General features: G+C 39.0%; 1 protein-coding gene across 7 annotated transcripts in view; it reads right to left on the reverse strand.

The window, feature by feature from the left end:
- The window catches only part of Wac (WW domain containing adaptor with coiled-coil), a 68,936-nt gene extending 46,447 nt beyond the window's left edge, over nucleotides 1–22,489 (reverse strand). For 3 of the 7 annotated variants that reach the window (XM_057787224.1, XM_057787219.1, XM_057787218.1), the window contains exons 1-3: nucleotides 21,664–22,104; nucleotides 21,270–21,306; nucleotides 19,598–19,793 (exon numbers count right to left, since the gene is read on the reverse strand). In XM_057787224.1, coding sequence (XP_057643207.1) covers nucleotides 19,598–19,793; nucleotides 21,270–21,306; nucleotides 21,664–21,704 — 274 coding nt within the window. In that variant the 5' untranslated portion in view covers nucleotides 21,705–22,104. Of the gene's footprint in view, nucleotides 1–19,597; nucleotides 19,794–21,269; nucleotides 21,307–21,409; nucleotides 21,578–21,663; nucleotides 22,105–22,230 lie in introns of those variants that run through there. The other 4 variants (XM_057787221.1, XM_057787220.1, XM_057787223.1 and 1 more) reach the window with 4 other exon arrangements.
- Between the last annotated feature and the right edge of the window lie 231 nt (nucleotides 22,490–22,720).

The raw sequence follows: 22,720 nt of genomic DNA on the forward strand, positions 1-22,720 counted from the left end.
AAAATACCACCTCTATGTGGAAGCTTTAGTTGAACTCATAGAACAATAATAATAGGACTTGGGCCCCATTGGAAAATGTTGGTAAAGGACACAAATTTTTATTTTGAACACAGTAACAAGTTCTAAGGGTCTAATGCAAAAGCACAGTGGTAAATGTATTAATTTGCCAATTATACAATAAATCATTTATTAAATCATCACTGTGGATACTTGAAAAACAACCTTGGTCAATTAAATATTTAAAAACCAGCCCGGTGGTGGTGATATACGCCTTTAATCCCAGCACTCAGGAGGCAGAGGCAGGCGGATCTCTGTGAGTTCGAGGCCAGCCTGGTCTACAAGAGCAAGTTCCAGGACAGGCTCCAAAGCTACAGAGAAACCTTGCCTCAAAAAGAAAAACAAAAACAAACAAACAAACAAAACAAAACAAAATAAAAAATCACTGACAGCTATTACTATATGTCTAATCTTTTGAATAAACAGAAACATTTCAAATCTAAGAAGTTTGTCACCCAAGTTACAAAACTATTAACTTAGCAGTCTTTTCAGGAATATAAATATGAATTAATACAATCTACATCTCGGCTAGAAACAGAGTGCTAATGTAAACAGTTCACAATCACTGACATGAAAGCTGCTCATGCAACCAAGTACTCAAGAGTAGAGTTTATAACAATCTTTACAATACCATATGCACCTTTCTGTCATTTGAATCAAAGTGCAATCCCAAGGTTCTCTTATGATTCAAGAGACAAACTGTCACTAAGAAGGTAAATCCTTCTTAGGTAAATCCTGGATGCCACATGTACACACCATAGTACTCCAATCACATACAAACATTTTTAAAACTTGGGAGAATCACACTGAACATGCATGCAGACTTTTTTTTTTTTTTTTTTTTTTGCTAACATTTCTTCAATGGCCCAGCACAATAACTACTTACAGGATATTGTACTTCATACCAATGTTACACTGTACCACCACATACCAATATTCTACAGGTGACCTGTATACGCTATCTAAATAAACTTTCTATAAATGACTTACTTACACATGGTAGAGGTGGATTTGAGAAGGATACGAAACCAATTCCTAGGAATAACAAGAAAACTATACTTCTCTGAATTTTAAGGGCCCATGGTTTCTAATCATCAAGGCTCAAAATTATAGTTTTAAACTTATTTAAATATTTTTTAGGTTTTAACTTAATGTCTATCCGAGATCTCCCACTACAAATCAAATTCTTAGTTCCTGAACTTCACAATTTCTAAGCCATGTAAGAGTACTAAGCGGCTTGAAAACTTCTATGTGAAACATCATGACTTTTGAAAGCATGATAAACCTGCATACATCAACTTCCCACCATCCTCAAGTTTGTATATACTAGGTATTATTATGTGAGACTAGAGGCATTCCTATATACCTCAAGCAATCATAAACCAAACTTTGAAAAATAGTACAATGTTACTAGCCATGCCAAAAAATGAAAAACATGGTTCTGCCTCTGTGAAACTGGGTGAACAAAAATGTACACTGAAAAACTGACACAATTTAAAACCACTAGCTGTATATGTTAAATCCTCTGGAGAGAAGGGGACAAATACACTTAAGGGCCTTGTAAAGAAAGATTCTAGGGAAACCAAGGGTTTGACCTTTCTGTTCCTGTCATGAATACAAAATGTGATTAAAACATCAGTCACTGTAACCCTTCTGATTACTACATTTCAGCAAATTGTTACTACTCTCTAACAGTGTGGCTGAACCTGAAAATGTACAACTCCAGAGACAAAAGTAATAGGGGGAGGACCAAAGCTAAGTCTTGAGGGTAGTCATAAAGACAATCAGGAACGTTTTTTATACAAGGTAACAATCTGCTAGTGTTATATGAAAGAGTTAAATAAAGATGCAAATAAGAAAACAAGTATCACAGGCCTGAAAATAGAAAATTCCTTTCATCATTTAATAATTAGCATGAATGGGACAGGAAAAGCAGCAGCCAAATTTAAACTTTACAACATATTCACAGTATATCCAGCACAATATTTACCACAGACAAGATATATGCCACAATGAACATGTTGATTAATCCCTAGGCTAGATGTTAACTGGTTAGAGAAAGTAGCTTGCAAATTAATGCCTAAGAAGTACAAATAGGGGGACTGGAGAGATGGCTCCGGGATTAAGAGCACTGACTTTTCTTCCATAGGATGCAGGTTCAATTCCCAGTATGCACATAGCGGTTCACAACTATCCAGGGGACCTGATACCCATGGAAAAACACCAATGCCCATTAAAAAAAAAAAAAATTAAGGCATGTGACTTTTGTTTATGCTGTGAAGCTGTGATTCTTTGCCTGAAAACACCGATGACCCTAACAAAGAGCAGAATGGCCAATAGCGAGACAGAACAAGGACAGGCAGGGTTAGGAGGCGTGAAGAGAATAAATCCAAGGAGAAATGCAAGGAGAGAACAGGGGGAGGAGGACATCAGGGACCAGCCACCCAGCCACTCAGCCAACCACAGAGTAAAAGTAAGATGTACAGAAGTAAGAAAAGGAAAAGGGCCAGACGCAAGAGGTAGTCCGGATAATTTAAGTTGCCAAGAAACAAGGTAAGGTCAGGCATTCATAAGGTTCCATGTCTGATTTAAGAGCTGAGTGGTGGGTCCCTCAAAAGCCAAAAAAAAAAAAAAAAAAAAAGAGTCAAAGGAGTAAAACATCACATAACAAACATGTAAAAGAGGCCAGAAGAGGCAACAACATCTAATACACTGAAGATAGGACATTTACCAAGAACAAAAATCTCAAGCTAGCAAAGTTAGAAAGGCTGTAGCTAGCTATTCCTTGAAATGTTTGTTCTTTATTTCAAGGCCAACAGGAAGGTACTGATTTTTACATAAATTACAAACGTGCTTTTCATAAAAAGTGACTGAGGCCAACCTGATCTACACAGTGATAGTGGCTGGAGTGTTCAGAACAACCTGGGAGAGAGGAAGAAGCGTATGTTAATTATCTAATTCCAGTCTAGAAATATTATCAAGCATGGAAAAGGTGTTTCAAATAGGTCAGTGGGACTCGGATGCTACAGACAAAGATAAAGATATCAAAGTCAAGATCTTTTAAACTAGATGTGGTGGTGCATGGCTGTAATCCATAAACTGATGAGGTACAGGCAAGTGGTTAAGGAATTGAAGGCTAATCTCAGCTACGTAGCCAGTTTGAGCTAGCTAAGCAAAAATAAATGAAGAAAAAAGCAAGATAATTAAGTCATTAAATCTTAAGACTCAGCTGCAGTTTACAAAGGCATAAATTTATACTAATTCTAGGTACTTGAAAATTCCATTTCATGAAATTTAGGTTTTTTTCTTTCTTGTTTTTTTCGAGACAGGGTTTCTCTATACCTTTTTGGAGCCTGTTCTAGAACTTGCTCTGTACCTTCAGGCTGGCCTTGAATTCAAGAGATCCACCAGCCGCCTCTGCCTGGGATTAAAGGTGTCACCACTAACCTAAAATTTAGGTTTCAATATTCACACCACATTTGCATTCTATTAAACCTAGAAAGTTAATACAGCTCTTCACTCAATCTTAAATGGCACTTTGAAACTGAATAACAGAGACAGAAAGGTTCAAATTGTCAAAAGCTGCTAATTCAAGAACAAGTTAATCTGCGTTTTCTGGGAGGATACTGATCTCAATCCTAAGTGATCAACCCTAAACACATGCAAATAAGGGAAACATAACTGGACTCAGTAAGGCACTGTGTGTATCTTACTGTGTATAAAGCAAAGAAAAACAATAAATCATGAATTCTAGAAGGTGTGGTTGAGAAATACAAAACGAACTGGAATGACGTAGAAATATGCAAATCCAGTGTACTCATGTATAGCATCCTCAAATAATTTTAATAAACTTATAAAGAGTAGGACCAAGAGATGACTCAGAGAATAAGACCACTTACTGTTCTTGCTGAGGACATGCATTCGATTACCAATACCAATGTGGCATGTCTGTGGTGCACACAGATACAAGCACAAGCAAAACACTTATACATATAAAATAAAAATTAAAATATATATATATATATAGATAGATAGATAGATTGAAAGAGCTAGAAGAGGTAGCCATGGAAACAATGATGTACAGCATTCTTATGCATAAATTCTCAAATAAAATAATTTATAAAAATAGTGTAATGCCTTTTTATTTTTTTTTATATGTACATGTAGATTCCAGAAGACAACTTGTGAGTCAGATTCCCCACTTTCACAATAAATACCCTTGAAACTGAACTCAGGTCATCAAGTTTAGAGGCAAGTTGTCTTCACTCTCTGAAACATACTACTAGTTGTATATTTTCAGCTTAAAATTAAACCCACCAGAAACAAAAATTAGTATTAATAGCAAGAATTTGAGGGTCAAAAACTACTCTTTCTGAGGTTAAGTATTTCTTTTTAATTAGCACACCAACTGTTAGGTTTCTTTATGGTATTATTATTATTATTACTATTATTATGATGATGATGACGATTATGATTATTATTTTGGTTTTTTGAAACAGAGTTTCTTTGTAGCTTTGGAGCCTGTCCTGGAACTAGCTTTTGTAGACCAGGCTGGCCACCAACTCACAGAGATCCGCCTGCCTCTGCCTCCCGAGTGCTGGGATTAAAGGCGTGTGTCACCATTGTCTGGCTTCTTCATGGTATTTTAAAAACACAACTTGTTTTTTGAAGTTCCCCCCACATTCTCTCTCTTGCACCTTTCCATCCTCATAGACTTTTTCTGTTTTCATGTCACAGACACTTTTCATGTCCATCCTAATCTCATTCTGGAGACCTATTTTCCCTCTCTCCCTTAGTTTCATTTATGAAAGAGAACATGCAGTTATTTCATTTCCTGAGTCTGGGTTATTTCATTAAGTTTTTCCACATTCATCCATTTTCTTCTAAATTTCATTTTTCTTTATGACTGAATAAAACTGAATTATGCACATGAACCACATTTTATCACCTATCCATCAGCTGATGTACAAATGATGTACAATTCCATACTTCTAAATATAATATAGCTCTCATCAAAGCTCTTTGCAGGGGTAGAGAACATTACAGAAAGCCCTACTGGTAAAAATAAACGGAACAACTGACCACGGGGTACCCAGTCTCAATTGGCATGAAATGCACAGTTTGATGCATGCACTAAGTAACTATAGAAACATCCAGAAAAGGAGGACAGAAAAGACTGTACGACTTGGGACCAGGAAGTCTGCTGTGAGACTATACTCACAGGGAAGTTACACCCAAGCCTCAGCAAGGCAGTTTCCTAACAAGACCTGAGCATGGACAACACGAATAGACGTGCTAAAATCTCATGGGTCCCACCCCTAGAGTACAAGATCTCTGCTGAGAGCGGGAGATGTAGATATAAACCCCTTAATCCAACATCAAGTCTTGTAAACATACAAACAAACAACACTAAATGGATTCACCAAGTCACACATACATGTGCACACACGTGCACAACCACACACATAATAATTCAGAAAAAAGAGGACATGAATTTGAGCTGGGGTCAGGAGTGGATAATATATGAAGGGTTAAAGGAAACAGCGGGTTAAGGGGGAGATAATCCCAATTATATTTTAATTTTTTAAAATCGCAAATTTAAAAAACAATCCCTGCAGTATAGAATAGAATCCTTTTGGATATATGCCCAGGAGTGGAACTGCAGTTGAATCTAGTTTTCTATTTCTTTCTGAGAAAATTTTGTTCTTGAAAATGAATAGCATATTTAAAAGACAACTTTAGACAAACTAGAAGGCACACGGAAAGAACTAATTAAAGCAATAAAAGTTAATATTGCTCACAGATATCCACCTGACACTGCCTCTACAATGCTGGGATTAAAGGACTGTGTCCCAAAGCTATTTTTAGTCGTTTTAAAGTTTACTTGGTACCTTTACATATGAGTTCTAAATATTCTTGACATTTTTAAGTCTTCCTCAAGTTAAACACCAAAGGTGGCTCTTTTGCTGTCTGTTGTTCTCCATTACCTACTAAATAAAAACACTGCATGAGCATCTCCACATAATCAAAAGAAACAAAGATTCCTTCATTACCCTTCTGGACTGGGAACCTTAATTAGCATGTGTTTGCAGGATATATAACTGTCAGGAGCCATGTCCCCCCAAATTATTATAGGAAGCACCGCCGTGAGGAGTTTTGCAGAGAGCCCCACTTCCCAATTGTATTGAGAATAGTTTTATTGACAAAGCCTATCCCACACCCAAATTAACTGTTAATAGAGAGCTATCTGTTAAAGGAACCAGCCTCACATTCCAAACTATCTAGAGAACTAGGTGAGTCAATTTGTGACTTCCTGACCAAGGAAGCGTGACCTGACCGATTGTAACCTCTTGGCCTAAGTGACAGGCATGGACCACGTGGCAAGATCCCGTGCCCCAGCCCCCCAAGCTCCTCATCCAGAGGCTATATAAGCTGTAACCATGACTCTAATAAACGGAGGCTTCGACAAATATGCTTAGCCTCATTCCTCTTATCAGCCCATGTCTTTCAGGTGGTACCTCTCCGTGACCTGGAATAACTGACCAGCCAGGCGGGTTACAGACCCTAGACAGAGTGACCCGCCAAGGCGCTCTATATATAACAAATCTCTGCAAAGCAGAAATCAAAGCAAAAGTCACAAGTTTCTTCTATACAGCCTTGAAGCCATATATTTGAAAAGGAGTTTAGTGATAATAAATTTCAATATGGTTCTCTTTTAAATAGTAATCAAGTCGCTTTTATATTTTTAATCAGAATGCTAAAAACTAGAAAAGCTTTAACCTCCAAATATTAACTGAGATATACCTAGTATTCTTTCCACTTGGTATTCTTCACCTCCACACACACTGACAGATTCAAAAGGACATGTCTCACAGATGTTAGAATCCAGTCAGTACACAAAGATCTCTGGCAGTATGAGTCAATGTCCCCACTCCCAACACTGTAAACAGAGTATCAGGCAAGCACTCTCTCACTGAGTTAGATCCTCAGCGCTTCAACAGTTTCTTCTTCACTGGCCATTCCTAACTACAATATTCTGACTATTAAAGACCCAAAGACTATTTATTAGAGTACTCCATATGCTTCCTGTCTTCTACTGACTTCAACAGAAATGATACTGAACCAAGAGCTAAAATATCTAACATATCAAAGATGCAGGACTTCTGCATAAATGAAAATGAAAAAAAAAATGAAATTTATGCCCTGGCAATGCTAAAGCATGCATGAAGCTGTGCTCTTAATTGCTGAGCTATCTCTCCAGTCAGCATAAAACTCCACTCTTAAAAGCAAGACATGTAGTCTTGATAGTCTAAAACTCAAAGAAAATGTGGAATGTGCTTCAATTTTCATCACAAGAAGAACTTTAACAAGACACCGGTAGTGCCAATATTAAAATCAACAATGGATAAAAGAGACTCCATGAAACTAAAAGGCCTCCATAAACAAAGGATTCAGCTCACAAAATCGAAGGGGACAAATGACACTACATCTCACAAAGACTCTAAAGATCGATTTACCACATGATCCAGCTATACCACTCCTGTTATAGATACTGCTAATTTGTGTTCATGGCTGCTCTATTCACAACAGATAGAAAATGGAAACCTAGATGTTCATCAACTGATGAGCAATGAAAATACAGTTTACATACACAATGGAATATTATTCACCTAGAAAAGATAAATGAAATTTCCAAGTAAATGGATGGTACTAGAAAATACCATTTTGAGCATCTGAGAAAAACAAACAATGCGTGTTCTCGCTCACATGCAGAGGCTAGCTAACCTTGTGTGTGTAAGCCGAAATACCAGAAGGCAGGATATCACGGGGACAAGAGGTAAAAAAGGAAAGGGGCACAGAGTACTACACAGGATAGTATGAAATGGGAGATACTCAAGACATTTGAAAATGCCTTATGGAAAAACTATAGAAGCTTCCTAAAATATTTACATACACATATGTACATACATATATATATACACACACACACACACACACGTTTACATACACAACAGATCATTCACCTAGAAAAATGAAATATGAAAAATATGAAATTTCCATATAAATGGGTGGTAATTATCATTCTGAGGGTGGTAACCCAGAACCAGAAAGACAGACACTGCATGCTGTTCACTCTCACTTGGGGTATAATTGATGACACTGCCTTCCCCCCAAATATAGCCCATAAATTTAAAAAAACAGCGACAGGTAAGGGTTACCTTTTTTGAGTTGTTCAGTCAGTGGAATCCACAAGAAGCATCCCTCTTTTGCCCCTTCAAACATCACTTCTGAGACTCCCTATTGCTGACACCAGAGAGTCACAGGACATGGAAAAACCAAGCCAGGACCAACATGGAATCTTCCTATCTACTGGCTTGCTCATAGTATGCTGAAGAGGGAAATATTTAACGAGCATGGCTCCTGTACAATAATGACTAACTGGGCATACTGATATGCCCACTGGTGCAACATTCGCCCAAATATTATGGAATGAACCAACTACTTTCTGAATGATTTAAGGTCTACTTACTATGCAGGACTGAACTCATACTTGACGGGGTTAACTTGGTACCCACACTCATAAACAGGGAACAAAACAAAAAGAAAGGCTGGCTAGGTCATAGGCATCCTGGGATAACCTATTGTAGTGATGAGGCGAGGAGGCCTGCTTTTTGTCCTGCCCGGCTCCCGCACAGGTAGCTTTACACCCGAAATAACAACACACAAATTGTATTCACTGCCTGGCCCATTAGCTCTAGCCTCTTACTGGCTAACTCTCACATCTTGATTAACCCATTTCTAATAATCTGTGTAGCACCACAAAGTGGTGGCTTAATGAGAAGATTCTAACCACTGTCCATCTTGGGTAGAAGCACGGCGTCTGCCTGACTTTGCTTTCTTTCTTCCAGTATTCTGTTCGGTCTACTATGCCTACCTATGTTCTGACCTATCAGGCCAAGCAGTTTTCTTTATTAACTAACCAATGAAAGCAACAGATAGATAGAAGACCCTCCTACATCATTTCCCCTTTTTCTGTTTAAACAAAAAGGCTTTAACTTTAACATAGTAAAATTACATATAACAAAACAGTTGATAAGCAATAATTAGTTATAATATTTATATCTATTTTACCTTTTATCATAACAATGGAAAACTATAACTATCCATTCTTCAACTCCATCAAAAAACAGCCAAAAGAACCCCAACCAATTCAGAGCCTGTAACATTCACTCAAATATAACCTGACTCCATTATCCCCGAGAACAGGTATAGCTACTGAAAAGAATGAATTCAATGAAAATACTGTGATACAGAAGGCAATTTGGTTTACCATGTTTCAGGTGAAAATTCCAATGTAACATCAACTTACTTGCCAAGTGACTTTGAAACATAAATCAGTAAAATCAATCTCTAAGACTTTTAAAACACTGACACAATGCTGAATGAGGATACCTTTTTGCTTTCAATGGATTTATTTTTCAAAAGTCAATTTATTTTAAAAATATGAAAGTCTACCTGTGTAGTACTGGTGTTCTCACTTACAAAGGCACTTTCAGTTAACATTAGTCACTTCAGAAATAAAATCCCAACACAATAAATCACTAGTTTAAATTAGAATAGTGATTCTCAATAATAAAAATTATAGAGCAAAATGTGTCAACATTTTTAGGGATGGACAAAAATAACAGCAACAATTTCTAACTACCAGAAATCTATAGTGTAGAATATAAGTCACATATGTAAATCACAAATCACCATAAAGGCACAACAATAGAGGCTAGGGATGTAATTCACCTAGGTGGTACAGAGTTTGCCTAGCATAAATAAAGCCATATAGTCATTTTACCAGCAACATGTATAACAGCTGTGGTAGTGGTACACATATGTCATTCCAGCACTCCATGAGACAATGGATCAGAATTTTAAGGATTCACAGTAAGGTCAAGGACAGCCAGGGGTACCTAACAGCCTGTCTCAAAATATTAAAACAAACAAAAAAACCAACTATAATGTAAAACAGAGACAGGATCAGAACAGGTTTTCTAAAATGGGGAGAAAACACTAAGGTGTAGAGCAATGACTCAAAAGTTAAGAGCATTAGCTTGGGATCTAGGCTTGATTCCCAGCACTCACATAGTAGCTTACAACCATCTTTAAATCCAATTGAAGAGAATCTAACATCCTCTTCTGCAGTACCAGTTATGCAAGTGGTACACAAACATACATACGGGCAAAGAAAAGGGGCTGGGAGGAAAAGAGAACTACTATTTTCTAGTAAAAGACTAGCCACGAAATAGGTGAGGCTGGAGCAGCAACAAAACAGTTTGGGCTATAAACATAAAAGAGACAATAGTATAAAAATAAGCACTAGGAAGGCAGTTTTACTTGGCTGACTAGAAACAAAGGGAAGGGTGACTGAGAAGGAACATTTGGAAAGGCAAAAGCAGTGGGAGCCACATTACAGTCGAACACAACTCCTGAGGACACTCTTGGATTTTGGCTACCTTCAATCTCTTGCTCATCTCATTCTTAACCCAGGCCCCTTACATTCACAGCAAAAACCAAGCTGATATTAAAAGCCAAGCTGGCTAAGCAGGTCTAGAGCTGTGACAAAGTGAGGCACTGAATGTTCTTACAAGGAGCACAACCTCTTCTCAGTAGCCTAAAAGGACAGTCTGGGACTATGGGAATATGAAAACTCCATTCCTTAATTTGTATTTGTCTACAACTTCCTGACACACAGTTACTGTTGCAGAAAAATAATCATAACGTCAGCTAATATAAACACACATAATATCTAGAGACTTACATTGAACTAAAACTGTATCCTGCATTTAAGTAACCTGAACCCAAGAATCCAAACTTTCAACTGAAGAGTAGAAAACATCCATCCCAATGATTATCTACTAGTAAGAAGAACTACATTTGGTAGCAGATGCCACATTTGCTGTAACACAATCACTAATGTAAATAAATATTAGGGGAGAAAATAACTGGTAGATAACTGATATTTTACTGGGAACACACTTGTAATCCCAGCTCTTGGAAGGCAGCAGGATAACCCCAAGTGTGAGACCAGCCTGGTCTACATAGATGAGTTCCAGGAAAGCAGCCCAGCAAAACTGGCTCAAAAATATCAATTAATTCATTAATTTAAAATTTAAGAATAGGGTAAGTATAATTTATCCAAACATTTTTTTTAGCCTTGATGACAAAACATTTCCTTACATGCAATCTTGTTACTATCCACAGAAAAACTTGAGTCAACGGGGTGGTGGTGGTGCTCGCCTTTAATCCCAACACTTGGGAGGCAGAGGTAGGTAATATCTCTGTGAGTTCAAGGCCAGCCTGGCCTTCAGAACAAGTTTCAGGTCCGGCTCCAAAAAGCTACAGATAAACCCTGTCTCAAAAAACCAAAAGCTTGAGTCATTACTCAAAAATAGAATACACATATCAAAATAGGCCTTAAAAACCAAGAAATGAAATCTACATTATTATCACTGTGGAAAAGCACAGATCAAGTAAAAATTAATAAAAAAGACTTATTAAGCAAATCTATTTGCTGATAACATACTAAGGAAAAACTATTTCCAAAAATCAAACAATTATTTCTAAAGAAAGAAAAAGCTCAGTGGTACAGCAACTGCCTAGCATGAGGCCCTGCCTTGGGTGTCAGTTCCAACACAAAAATTATCTAGGATAATGGGAAATCTAAAATATGCAGAGTCATACCTGCAAAAGCCAGTAAAACGTAACAAAAAGAAAACTAAAAAGTAATGGCGATTTAGAACTAATTCATGTAGACATGGGCCAAAAAGGACAAATAAAACTAGTTCATGTGGACAAGGGCCAAAATGCAAACTAAAATCACACAGGTCTAAATGAAAAACAAGATGACTCTTGAACTCTAATCAAAACCTATAAAATAGGAACAAAGGAGCAACATTTTAAATTTTACAGGTTTCAGTAATAAGCAGAAAAGTGGCTTCTGTGGGGTAAGTGGATCAAGACAAGGATACTCTTGGGAGAATATGAAATTCAAGGCCACCCCAGCCTACTAAAGAAAAGGTCTCAAAAAGTAAGTCTGGCCCAAATTTCTTAACTCACGTATGTTATTCTACTTTTTCAAAGCAGAACCAACACTGGTATTGAGTGGTCATCTAAAAAAACGATCTCAGCCAGGTATGGTGGCATACACCTTTAATCCCATACACTGGAATTAGAAGCCAGCAATTTCCAAGCCACCCAAGGAAACATATTGAGACTCTGTCTCGAAAAACTTAAACATGAGTAGGCATGGTGGTAATAAACTTTCATTCCCAAATTGGGTAGCAGAGTCAGGATCTGTCTGTAAGTTCAAGGCCAGCTTGGTCTACAATGCAATTTGAGAACAGCCAGGGCTACGTAGAGAGTCTCCAAATTCAAACAAAACAAAAAGATGTCCCTTATCATTATATCAAAATATTAATGTTCTTTATTACTCAACCCTCAAGGGTCTTTACAATCCAAGTATCTCCAACAGGCACAGTCTTTTATGTATTAATATTCAAAATTATTCTTATAAATCAGAAATATTAAATAAAAATGTTTTATGCATCCTCTCCTCATAGTAGGAACAGTCCAAGTATCATACTTTATAAATATTGCTTTTATAGTTACCAGAATAAACTAGTTATGAAGATAAAGTAGATCAGAACTTTCCAGAACATGTTGTTGTCATATTCGGGAGGCAGAGGCAGGCGGATCTCTGTGAGTTCGAGGCCAGCCTGGTCTACAAGAGGTAGTTCCAGGACAGGAACCAAAAGCTACGGAGAAACCCTGTCTCGAAAAATCCAAAAAAAAAAAAAATAATAATAATAATAATTTTTTAAAATATCTAGGCATATGTTAATTTATCAGTCTAAAATAAATATCCTTTAAATGCTGTTTCTGAAAGTATGTTGCGTGTGCGTTTGATATGTTCATCCAGGTACATGCTACATTACACCGTTAAGTGTAATGGTCAATAGACAACTTTCAGGACTAGGCTCTACCATGGATTCCCAAGAGGATCAAGTTCTTTTGGACTTGTATAGCAAAGTGCTTTGATCTCATCAATCACCTCAAATTTTAGAAAATAATAGGTGGCACTTCAAGTTACTATAAATACACTGACTTGAGTGACTGATTTCCAAACATAAACGACCTCAAGTTTACTACTGAACCATCCTAGGCCAACTTCATGAGCTGGGAGATTTTAGTGCTTAAAATAATTTTATCTAAAACAGTGGCTATGATTACCAAAATTCATTATTTCCAGTCGTCTATGCAGTTGCTAACATCGGTTAGATACCTGTGCCACAAGACATTAAGTTCGCTTCTTAAGATACATACAAATAATACTATCTATTAGTACAGGAAGGTGTTATGAAAGTCCTTAAAAAGTTTTTTTAAAAAAAATACAGAATACACATTCTAGTAAATAATCACTCTAATGTGAATACTCCTCATGATGTCAAGGTGAGAGCTGGAAACTCTCTAGAGCTGTAAATTACAAACACCTACATTAAACCAGTTTTTTTGTTTTTACTGGAGCTATAAATTTTTCTCGGCTCCCATCCCTTTCTCTCCCCTCCTCTTCAACCCTCCCCCATGGTACCCATGCTCCCAATTTACTCAAGAGATCTTGTCTTTTTCTCCTTCCCATGTAGATTAGACTCATGTATGTCTCTCTTAGGGTTCTCTTTGTTGTCTAGGTTCTCTCGAATTGTGAATTGAAGGCTGGTTTTTCTTTGCTTTAGGTCTAAAAGTCACTTATGAGTGAGTACATATTATATTTGTATTTTTTGTAGCATATACATTTTTGTACCAATTTAAGATTCCATCAACTAACCACTATGATTCAGAGTGATTCAGATATTATAGAATAAGCCACAGCAAGTTCTTCTTACAATCCCGACAAGCAGCCAAATCTGGTTACCATTATTCCACACTTCTTCTTTTTGCCTTTAAACCCCATATCACCCCCAACCCCAAATTTGGATAGGAGCAAATTCCTTCAGCCTGTTATGTAGCTCTTCTTTACCGAACTATCCACCTTTTTCCTTTCTAACTCTAGATGAAACAGTAAGCCTAGCTAGTCGGATCTGACACTAAATTTTACCTATTCAGGAGTACATGGCATATAACCCCAGCACTCAGCAGCTGGCAGGAAAACTGCCATGAATTGAAGGCCAGCTTGGGCTACAGTATAAGACCCCATCTTCAAAACAAACAAAACAATTCATTCATGATAAGAATTTGAAGTCATTGAAAATCTCTTAAACCTCAGAGTGGCATGAGCTGTCCAACACCTTAATTAAGTCACTCTAGTTCTTGTATGGGGGAAAAAAAACTATGTAGCAAAAATTTGAAAAACTAAAAACAAAACAAAACAAAACAAAACAAACAACAACAATAAAAAAAAAAAAACCCACTCAGTGTCTTTTATAGAATCACCATATCACCATAGAGGGTGGCAGGGCGCACAAAAGCATCCTTGTCTAAGTACTAGAATGTATAATCTGAGCAATCTGAGCACAGAAATAAAGTTTTATATGCAGGGAAGACTTGGCTTGCTACTTTCAACAACTGGCAACAGGGTTTTGATCAATTTCATCAGTAGACCAGTAAAAGCTATGAACTGATTTCAAAGGGCAGCTTTGTGAATAGATGAGAGTACAAAGGGACTTTGCCACAATAAGAGAGTGGATGGACAAAGACGGGGACAGACAGGCAGGCAGGCAGGCACGCACACAGACAGACAGACAGACACCACTTGCTACAATGTCTCAAAGGCACCAATTCAGTGTCATCTTCACTGTTTCATCAGTCAACTGAAATGCTACCCCCAAAGCCACACTGCATACACACACTAGTAATGTTTTCAGCAAATACAATCATAACTTTCTTGTAGAAGTTCTAGGTATGTTACTCCAATTTTTTTTTTTTTGTCATACCCATTTTTGTTTTTAATCCAGCTAAGTAGAAATCAGGTCTTTAAGACTGTCTTAAACAGTCAAAGTGGACTAACCAAATAGAAATGCAATAAAAATAACTCAAAAATGCAATTTCTCAAAAGCAAACCAGAAATGTAAAAATAATGACCTGACAAAAAGCTCTAAGACAAATGACTTGTTATAATTACCAAAATTTACAAGCACACATTCTTAGACCATATGGGAGCCTGTGTGTTTTCTAAGATTAAGGAAAAAGTCCCAGAGTTGAATCACTAGCACATTAAGATTGCTGATATGCTCCAGCACATCAAAGATGTAGTCATGAGAATCAGGAATTCAAGGCCAGTATGGGCCACTGTTTCAAAAAGATCAAAAAATGAAAGCATTTTAGGGATGAGAAGGCTCAGAGGGGAGAGGGCCTAGTTTGATCCCCAGAGAGAACTTCTGACCTCCACATATGCCCATACACATAAATATGTAATTAAAAATAAACGCATCAAGCATGCTGAGGCAGGAGGATCAAAACTACGTAAGGCTACTACAGTGAAACCCTGTGTCAACAACAAAACAACAAAGATTAGACTGCTCATCTTTCTTTCAATCTTGCTCTGTTGATCATAAAATATTTCCCGTTTTTTTACTCGCCCAAGAGTAATGTAATTCTGTCTATATTATAAAAAATGATTTTTAAAGAAACTATTTTCATTAGACCAAAATTACATTAAATCAATTTATTAAAATGCAAATTGTGTATTAAATTCTGTACCAAAGTAACAACTCATTTTATAAAATGAAATAGATAAAAAAAAAAAAAGCTTTATCCTCTGGTGGGAGAATATAGCTTCTTCCTAGAAAAACTTGTGGTATGACTTAAAGATGAAACGTCTTTTAAAATAGAAAGCACTAGTATAGAACAACTTGACCTAAAGCTATACATGTATACTGTGCTATAATGTCCACTATCCTAACTTTGATATATTACAAATTAGGTAAAAAACTTATCATTAATGGAAGCTGAAGTTATTAAGGATCAAAGCCAAGTCTTTAAATAATGTATCCCATATTAAACACTACCAAACAAGTATTTAGTCTGTCTCACTTCTGACTTCAGAACTTACCAGCATAGAATTTCCAGAATCACCCCTAACACTAGTTTTCCACTGTATTTCCCTCTCTGTAAAATTGTGAAAATAGATATTACCTGTGTGCTATTTCCAATGTTAACATGAGGGTCAAGTGTATCTCAGTGGTTTCTACTGTTAATTCAAAATCCTGTTTAAAATGAGCACAAGGCTACACTAAATACTATCTATTAAACTTAAATTATTTCTAATGATCAGTATTGAGAATCTTCAAGGTGTTAATGTATTACACAAAAATGTTCAGCACGTTTTGAGGTTTGGGGTATCACTTTATAGACTTCACCTGCTTTACAGATGATTATCCAAAAGGCTTTTCAATTAAACATTTTGACAACATTTCAGATTTTCTAATGAGGTATGCTTAATAATAAGCACAGTGAATGTAAGATTTCTAGAACTGATGGGATAAAATATATACATATATACATACACACCTAAGAAACCTCAAATCCTCAGACGCAATACTGACTCTCCAATACATGCAGTTTTCCTTTCATTAAAAACAATTTCAAGCCGGGCAGTGGGAGGCAGAGACAGGCAGACATCTGTGAGTTCAAGGCCACCTTGTTAAACAAGAGTTAGTTCCAGGACAGGCTCCAAAGCTACAGAGAAACCCATCTCAAAAAAAAGAAAACAACAACAAAATATTCAACTTTAAGTAACAAAATGCATAATTTTACTAAACTCCCACAATTCCAGGAATCAACACATACTCAGTTGAGACATCTCTCAGAAAAAAGAAAAAGTGTCTATCGAATCCTCCAAATATACTTTTTCACACTAATTCGCGGAGTATAGGAAAGAATATCCCAAGACGAAGTTCTATGAACAAGTTCCATGGAATCCCTCCCTACAAAGACATCACACCCTAAATTATTTGTACCATTAAATTTCTTGTTTAAATTATTTAATACTCAGAATCCTCAAGACTTGCTTTTCTCATGTTTTTGAACAAAATGAAAATAAAAACAGATTCAGAACTCTGGTTCATTCCTCTAATCCCAGAACTCAGGAGGCAGAGGCAGTAGGGTAATCACATAGTAAGTGCCTGTTGTCCCCCCCCAAAAGAATACACATTAAATATACATCCCTGCCCCCCCAAAAGAATATACATTAAATATACATGTAAAATGGACTTCAAAGATATATTTGGAATTCTAAAGACTGACTTTATGAGAGGCAGATGGGTACATTGGGGCCTGTCTATATATCAACTTCCAACCTAGCAGCCCTATGACCCTCTCAAAAAAAACCAAAACATTAAAAAAACAAGCAAATAACAAAACCACAAGATTATTTTATCCTGGTGTAAAGGACTAAGAAAGAATGGAGTTATACTATCTGTTAGGCTTGAGAAGACAAAAGTGATGAAAGTGAATTACAAAGTGAGGTATAATTTAGCAAATGACTAGAGATTAAAATGACTAACAAACTGCTTGCAAATGGAACTAATCATCCCAGATATAATAAGAAACAAAAGCCAACAAGTATGAGTTCATTTACAAAGGTGAATGAAAATCAAAATGCAGAAAATAAACACAGAAAAGGCGAGCAACTAAACCACCACTAGGCCTAAGTGTCAAGTCAAAAACTCAAACTCTGGAATACTTCCAGGCAAAGGATCACATCATAAACTTGATGTCTAAGACCATCACACAACTCTCAGCACATGACACACATCCAAATAAACAACAGAATTTAGTGAGAATTATTTCAACTCTAAAGGAACTTATTGCCTCAGTATAAGTACATAAAATTATTTATAGGTGTTTTCTTGAGTGTGTAAAATTAATTTCTTACTGGATTTTGCAATGAATACATAATTGGGATCAGTTGTTACAAAAAACAACTTGAGAGTCTATCAGAAGAAGTAGCATATCCTTTTGTGTCAATTACCAAAAAGTATACTAAAAGCACAATTACTCTTGCCTTCCAAAAGTAAAATGAGCACTAAAGAGTGAGAGTGATCAATAGTACTACCCAAGGATGCATGGAATATTACAGAAAATGTATCCATAAAACTGATAATCATCAATTTTGGTACCCAAAATTTTCTGACACTTGCTAACTTGCCACTTTAACATGTAGTTTATCTGCATAAAACTATAGCTATACTACACGCAACTATCTTCCCCCATGCAATTACTCCATCCTAAAGCAATCTTCTGACCATTAATAATTCCTCAACCCAGTAATTATGCAAAGGCCAATATTTCTCAATAATCACAATGAGTGTAGCCGATTCTACCCTAAAAGGCAAAAAGCAAACAAACAAAAAATAAGAATAAATTAGAAGATGCAAAATATTTTCTGAAAGTAAAGGCATTAAGAACTAGTCAAAAGTAAAATAAAAAGCCCATGGTATACTACTGTGGACCTTCTCCAGTTTTCAACTAATACTATTTGATATAATATCTATTAAAATAATAAGGCCTTATTATGAAAGAAAAATATATGGCTTTTAATGACCTTAGTGAAATTATTTTATCCCACCAAAGTGGTCTTTAGAAGCAAATGGCTACATTTATAAACTGTGAGCAAAGTCAGTCTACAAATGTACTTATTCCCAGTTCTCACCACAGTCTGAGCAGGTAACAAGGTATCAGCACGTAAAAAAGAAATATGCCTAACTTAATCATCCTTGGCTAAATAACTCATTTGAAGTCAGCCTCACTATATGAGGCCCTATCTCAAAAGGTAAAATAAAAATTTCTAAAAAGGACTATCTTTAAAGCTAAGTATTTCAATTAAACTTTATCAGGATGCTAGGGAAAAAACAGGCTAGAAAATTTTAAATGGTTACAGATGGGCAGTGGTGGCACACATCTTTAATCCCAGCACTCCGGAGACAGAGGCAGACACATCTCTGAGTTTGAGGACAGCCTGGTCTACAAGAGCTAGTTCAAGGACAGGCTGGCTGCAAAGCTAAAGAGAAACCCTGGGGGGGGGGGGGGATATTTTAAATAGTTACAACAAAAACAAATTTCCTGAATCACAAAAAAGCCACTATGAGAAGCCTACTCTTTAAATGTATAAACCTCCTCTTTAAATGCATAACTAAAAAAAAAAAAAAACTTGAACACCTTAGGAAATAAGTTGAAGCACCAAAGACTTCAAACTAAACTGAAATCCTTAAGAACTCAAAGTTCCTTTCCTGGAAAACTGTTCATGGACTCTGTTGTCATTAGTGAACATTTAGAAGATTGTATTTGCAAATGTACTCTTTATCATCGAACACTAGAGTCTATGAGCATGCCAATACCATTTTCCTACAAAGACTGCTGAATTTAACAAAATGGATCTAAACTTGGTAACATCAGCACACAGTAACTTCCTTAAGCTGGACATGTTAAATGCACCACTGTTCCTTTAATCCTAAAAGTAAATAGACATGACAGTTTGGGCCAGAAAGCTACTTACCACCTTCCCTTTCTCTAACTCTTTGAGTATGCACATTTTTGGCCTTATTGTGACCTGTGCTGTCACTGTATTTGTTTTCAGGACTATCAGATCTCCGCAACATTTTATTTGGTGGTGAAGGATCTGCGGCGTCTCGCATCTTTTCATGTCTGTGATCACCACTACTGGGGTGACTCTTTGACGAATACTTAAGTGCCTGTAAAACATCACCCCCCGAATGAAAGAGAAAGTGTTGAAACCTTAAACTCAATTACCTATTTAAATTACAAATTTCGCTGTGTTAACTTCACTTATATCAAAACTCACTTATTTCCATTTTCAATACTTCCCTCATTCAGTGAAAATCTACATGTTCAATAGTTACTATGCAACTCCTGATAACAAATCTAACAAAACACAAAAGGGGTGCCCTATGGTGTAAACTTTAAAAAACAAGTATCTTGGCACACTTTGAAACTAAAATCATTCTTTAAAGTTTAAACTACAATTCGTTTATTCTCTGCAGCTAATGCATTCAGGCACATCAATAAAAAGTTTTAAGATTATAATTTTTAAAAAAAGACAAGTTTTTTCATTTCTTTGATTCAGAAAGAGCACTAGCACTAATCTTAATTTACAAGCTCTTTCAGCGATAAAATACTCTTTAAACTCTAAGAATATCTGACAAAACAAACTGATACCTGAGCAATTCTTCTAAAGAAGGGCAATTCTAAATGCCCTTAAAACAACCGTTTTACTCCGCCAGTGTCTTTAGATGAACACAATGTATCAGTTCTTCACCAGGAGTAGTTCATGGGGGAAGGGGTCAATAATCTTTGACACATGCAAATATTCTTGACATCTGGCAAGCTCCTAGACAACACAAGCATCAGGCTAGAAATCTGCTTGCTCTCTGGCTAGCCTAGCGGCTCCCACGTGTAACCCAGCACTCACAAGATTAAGACAGGAGTAAAACTGGAAGCCAGTCTGGCCCACAGAACCTTGAGACAGACTTGTTCCTATCCTTTCATCTTTTAAACGTGATCAGAGGCATTAAGTATTTACTTCTGTTGTCATCAGACAGCTACTGTTTTGAAGGACACTTCACCAAAATCTTTAAAACTTTCCATGCAAACACTTTCGTAAGAACAGACACCCAGAGTCATTTCTATTAATATGAAGCGCCCACATAATAGAAAATTTAAACTAACTCAAAAACAAAGCCTTTCCCTTGAAAGGGGCTAACTTGAACTAGAAATTAAAATGGTAAGAGGATAGTTTACAACAGTAACTCACTTAAGTACTTCTCCTTTTCAACTACTTTTAAAACCTTCCCATTTATCTTTTGCCCCCCCCCAACAAGTAAGTAAATGTGTCTCTGAAGTCACATCTCGCTACACCCCAGTGATTCCTTCCCACTCAAACCAAACTAGGTCTTCCTGGTTGTATTTTTTCTTTAAGAAAAAAGAAAAACCCTGAACTTCCTCTAGCCACCTTTCAAGCTAAGTCCTTAGACGAGTTTGGAGAGTACTAATGGACCCCAATACCAAATTTTAAGCGGGTCAGTCGTGCTACTTTCGGATCTGTTGCACCGAAAGGCCTATAGCGACTTCTGAAGCCTGCGCTCGAGTAGCAGTCCCTCCCTTCCCCCTCCGGCCCCTTCCAATCCCTCCACCCCGGGATCGGCTGGTACCTGGAAAGGCTGAGAGTCCCCCCTCCGGTCGTGACAGCTGAAAAACAGTAAGAAGGGGACCGTGGCGTGAGACATCGCGGGAAACGAAGAAAGCGGGTCTCCCCGGCCGCCCCTGCCCGCGGGCCGCCGACCAAACGTACCGGAGCGGATTCGCGCGGCGGACAATCCCCGGGCTCAGAGGCCCAGGCCGGTATCCGGTCCGCAGCCCGCTCGCCGCGCCCGCCAGGCCCCCCAGGGTACCCGCCTGTCCGCCCGACCCGGCTCGCCGCCTCCTCCGCCCGATCCCGATCGGGGTTAACAACAAAAATGGCGGCGCGGCCAGCTCCCGATAAGGACGCCCGCCCGCCCGCCCGCCCTCCGCCGCGGCCCGGCCCGAAACGAAAAGACGATTTACCCATCACTGAGTCTCTGCTGTTTCCTCGCATACATTACCATCAATGCCCGGCTGTGTGTGTGTCGGGGAGGGGGAGAGCGGCCGCGAGGCGGGCGGGCGCGCGCGCGGGAGGCGGGCGGGCAGCGGGCAGCCCCGGCACCAGGACTCGGCGCGCCCTCGGCGGCTCGCCGCACCTCCCCGTTACTGGCGCCCGCGCTCCTGGGCCATCTCCCTCCGTCACCACCGCTTAGGGTCGGCCGGGGAAACGGCACCAACTACACCGCGGCAGCGCGAGCCGGGGGGGAGAGGGCGAGAGGCCGTGTTCTGGTCCCGCGCAGACAGCGAGCACCTCCAGCACCTTCCCCTCCTCCGGCTCCGCCACCGCCTGCCCTCCTCCCCCCGCCGCCGCCGCCGGGTCCTTAAAGCTCGCCGCCTCCTGCCGCTGCCGCTGATACCGCCGCCGCCGCCGCTCCACCAACTACATCCGGGCAACTCGGCCGTTGCCGCCTTCGGAAAAGCTCGGCAGTTTCCGCCACACCCCCCCTCCTACCCACCCCGCGCGGCTTGAGAACGCCGCCTTCGGCAAACCTCGGCTAGCTCCCGCCCTCCTCTTCCTCTGAGGCCTGGGCTCGTCGTCCCGCGACCCGGCAAGCCCTTTCCGGTTGCTGCTTTCCTCACTCTCGAATCTAGCCACTCCCGTTCCACCTTAGGGGTAGTCGTGCTCGGGGGCCTGCGAGAGACGGGCCCCGGGGCCTCCGTGCTGCGCTGGGTGGGAGCCGCCTTCGGGAAGAGAACCGTGGGGCGCGAGGGACGCCATAGCGAACTAAATGCGGAGCGGCGGCAGCTGCGCGTGCGCCCAGAGGCGCAACAGCGGCGGGGGCGGGGTGCCCTCCGCGAGTCGGCCGCGGCCCCCGCCCCTCGGGCTTCGCGTTGGGGTCGGAAAGCCCCTAATTGGGCGGCCCGGACGGTCGCCGCGGAGGCTCGGTGGGCCGCGGCGGAAGTCGCCCTCAACCGGCCTCTGGAACCCGGAAGCGCGGCCGGGGGCAGTCACCTGCCCGGCTAGGGTGCCGTCCTTGGC

The sequence above is a fragment of the Chionomys nivalis genome, chromosome 13 (genome assembly GCF_950005125.1).
Source record: "Chionomys nivalis chromosome 13, mChiNiv1.1, whole genome shotgun sequence".
Taxonomy (NCBI): Eukaryota; Metazoa; Chordata; class Mammalia; order Rodentia; family Cricetidae; genus Chionomys; species Chionomys nivalis.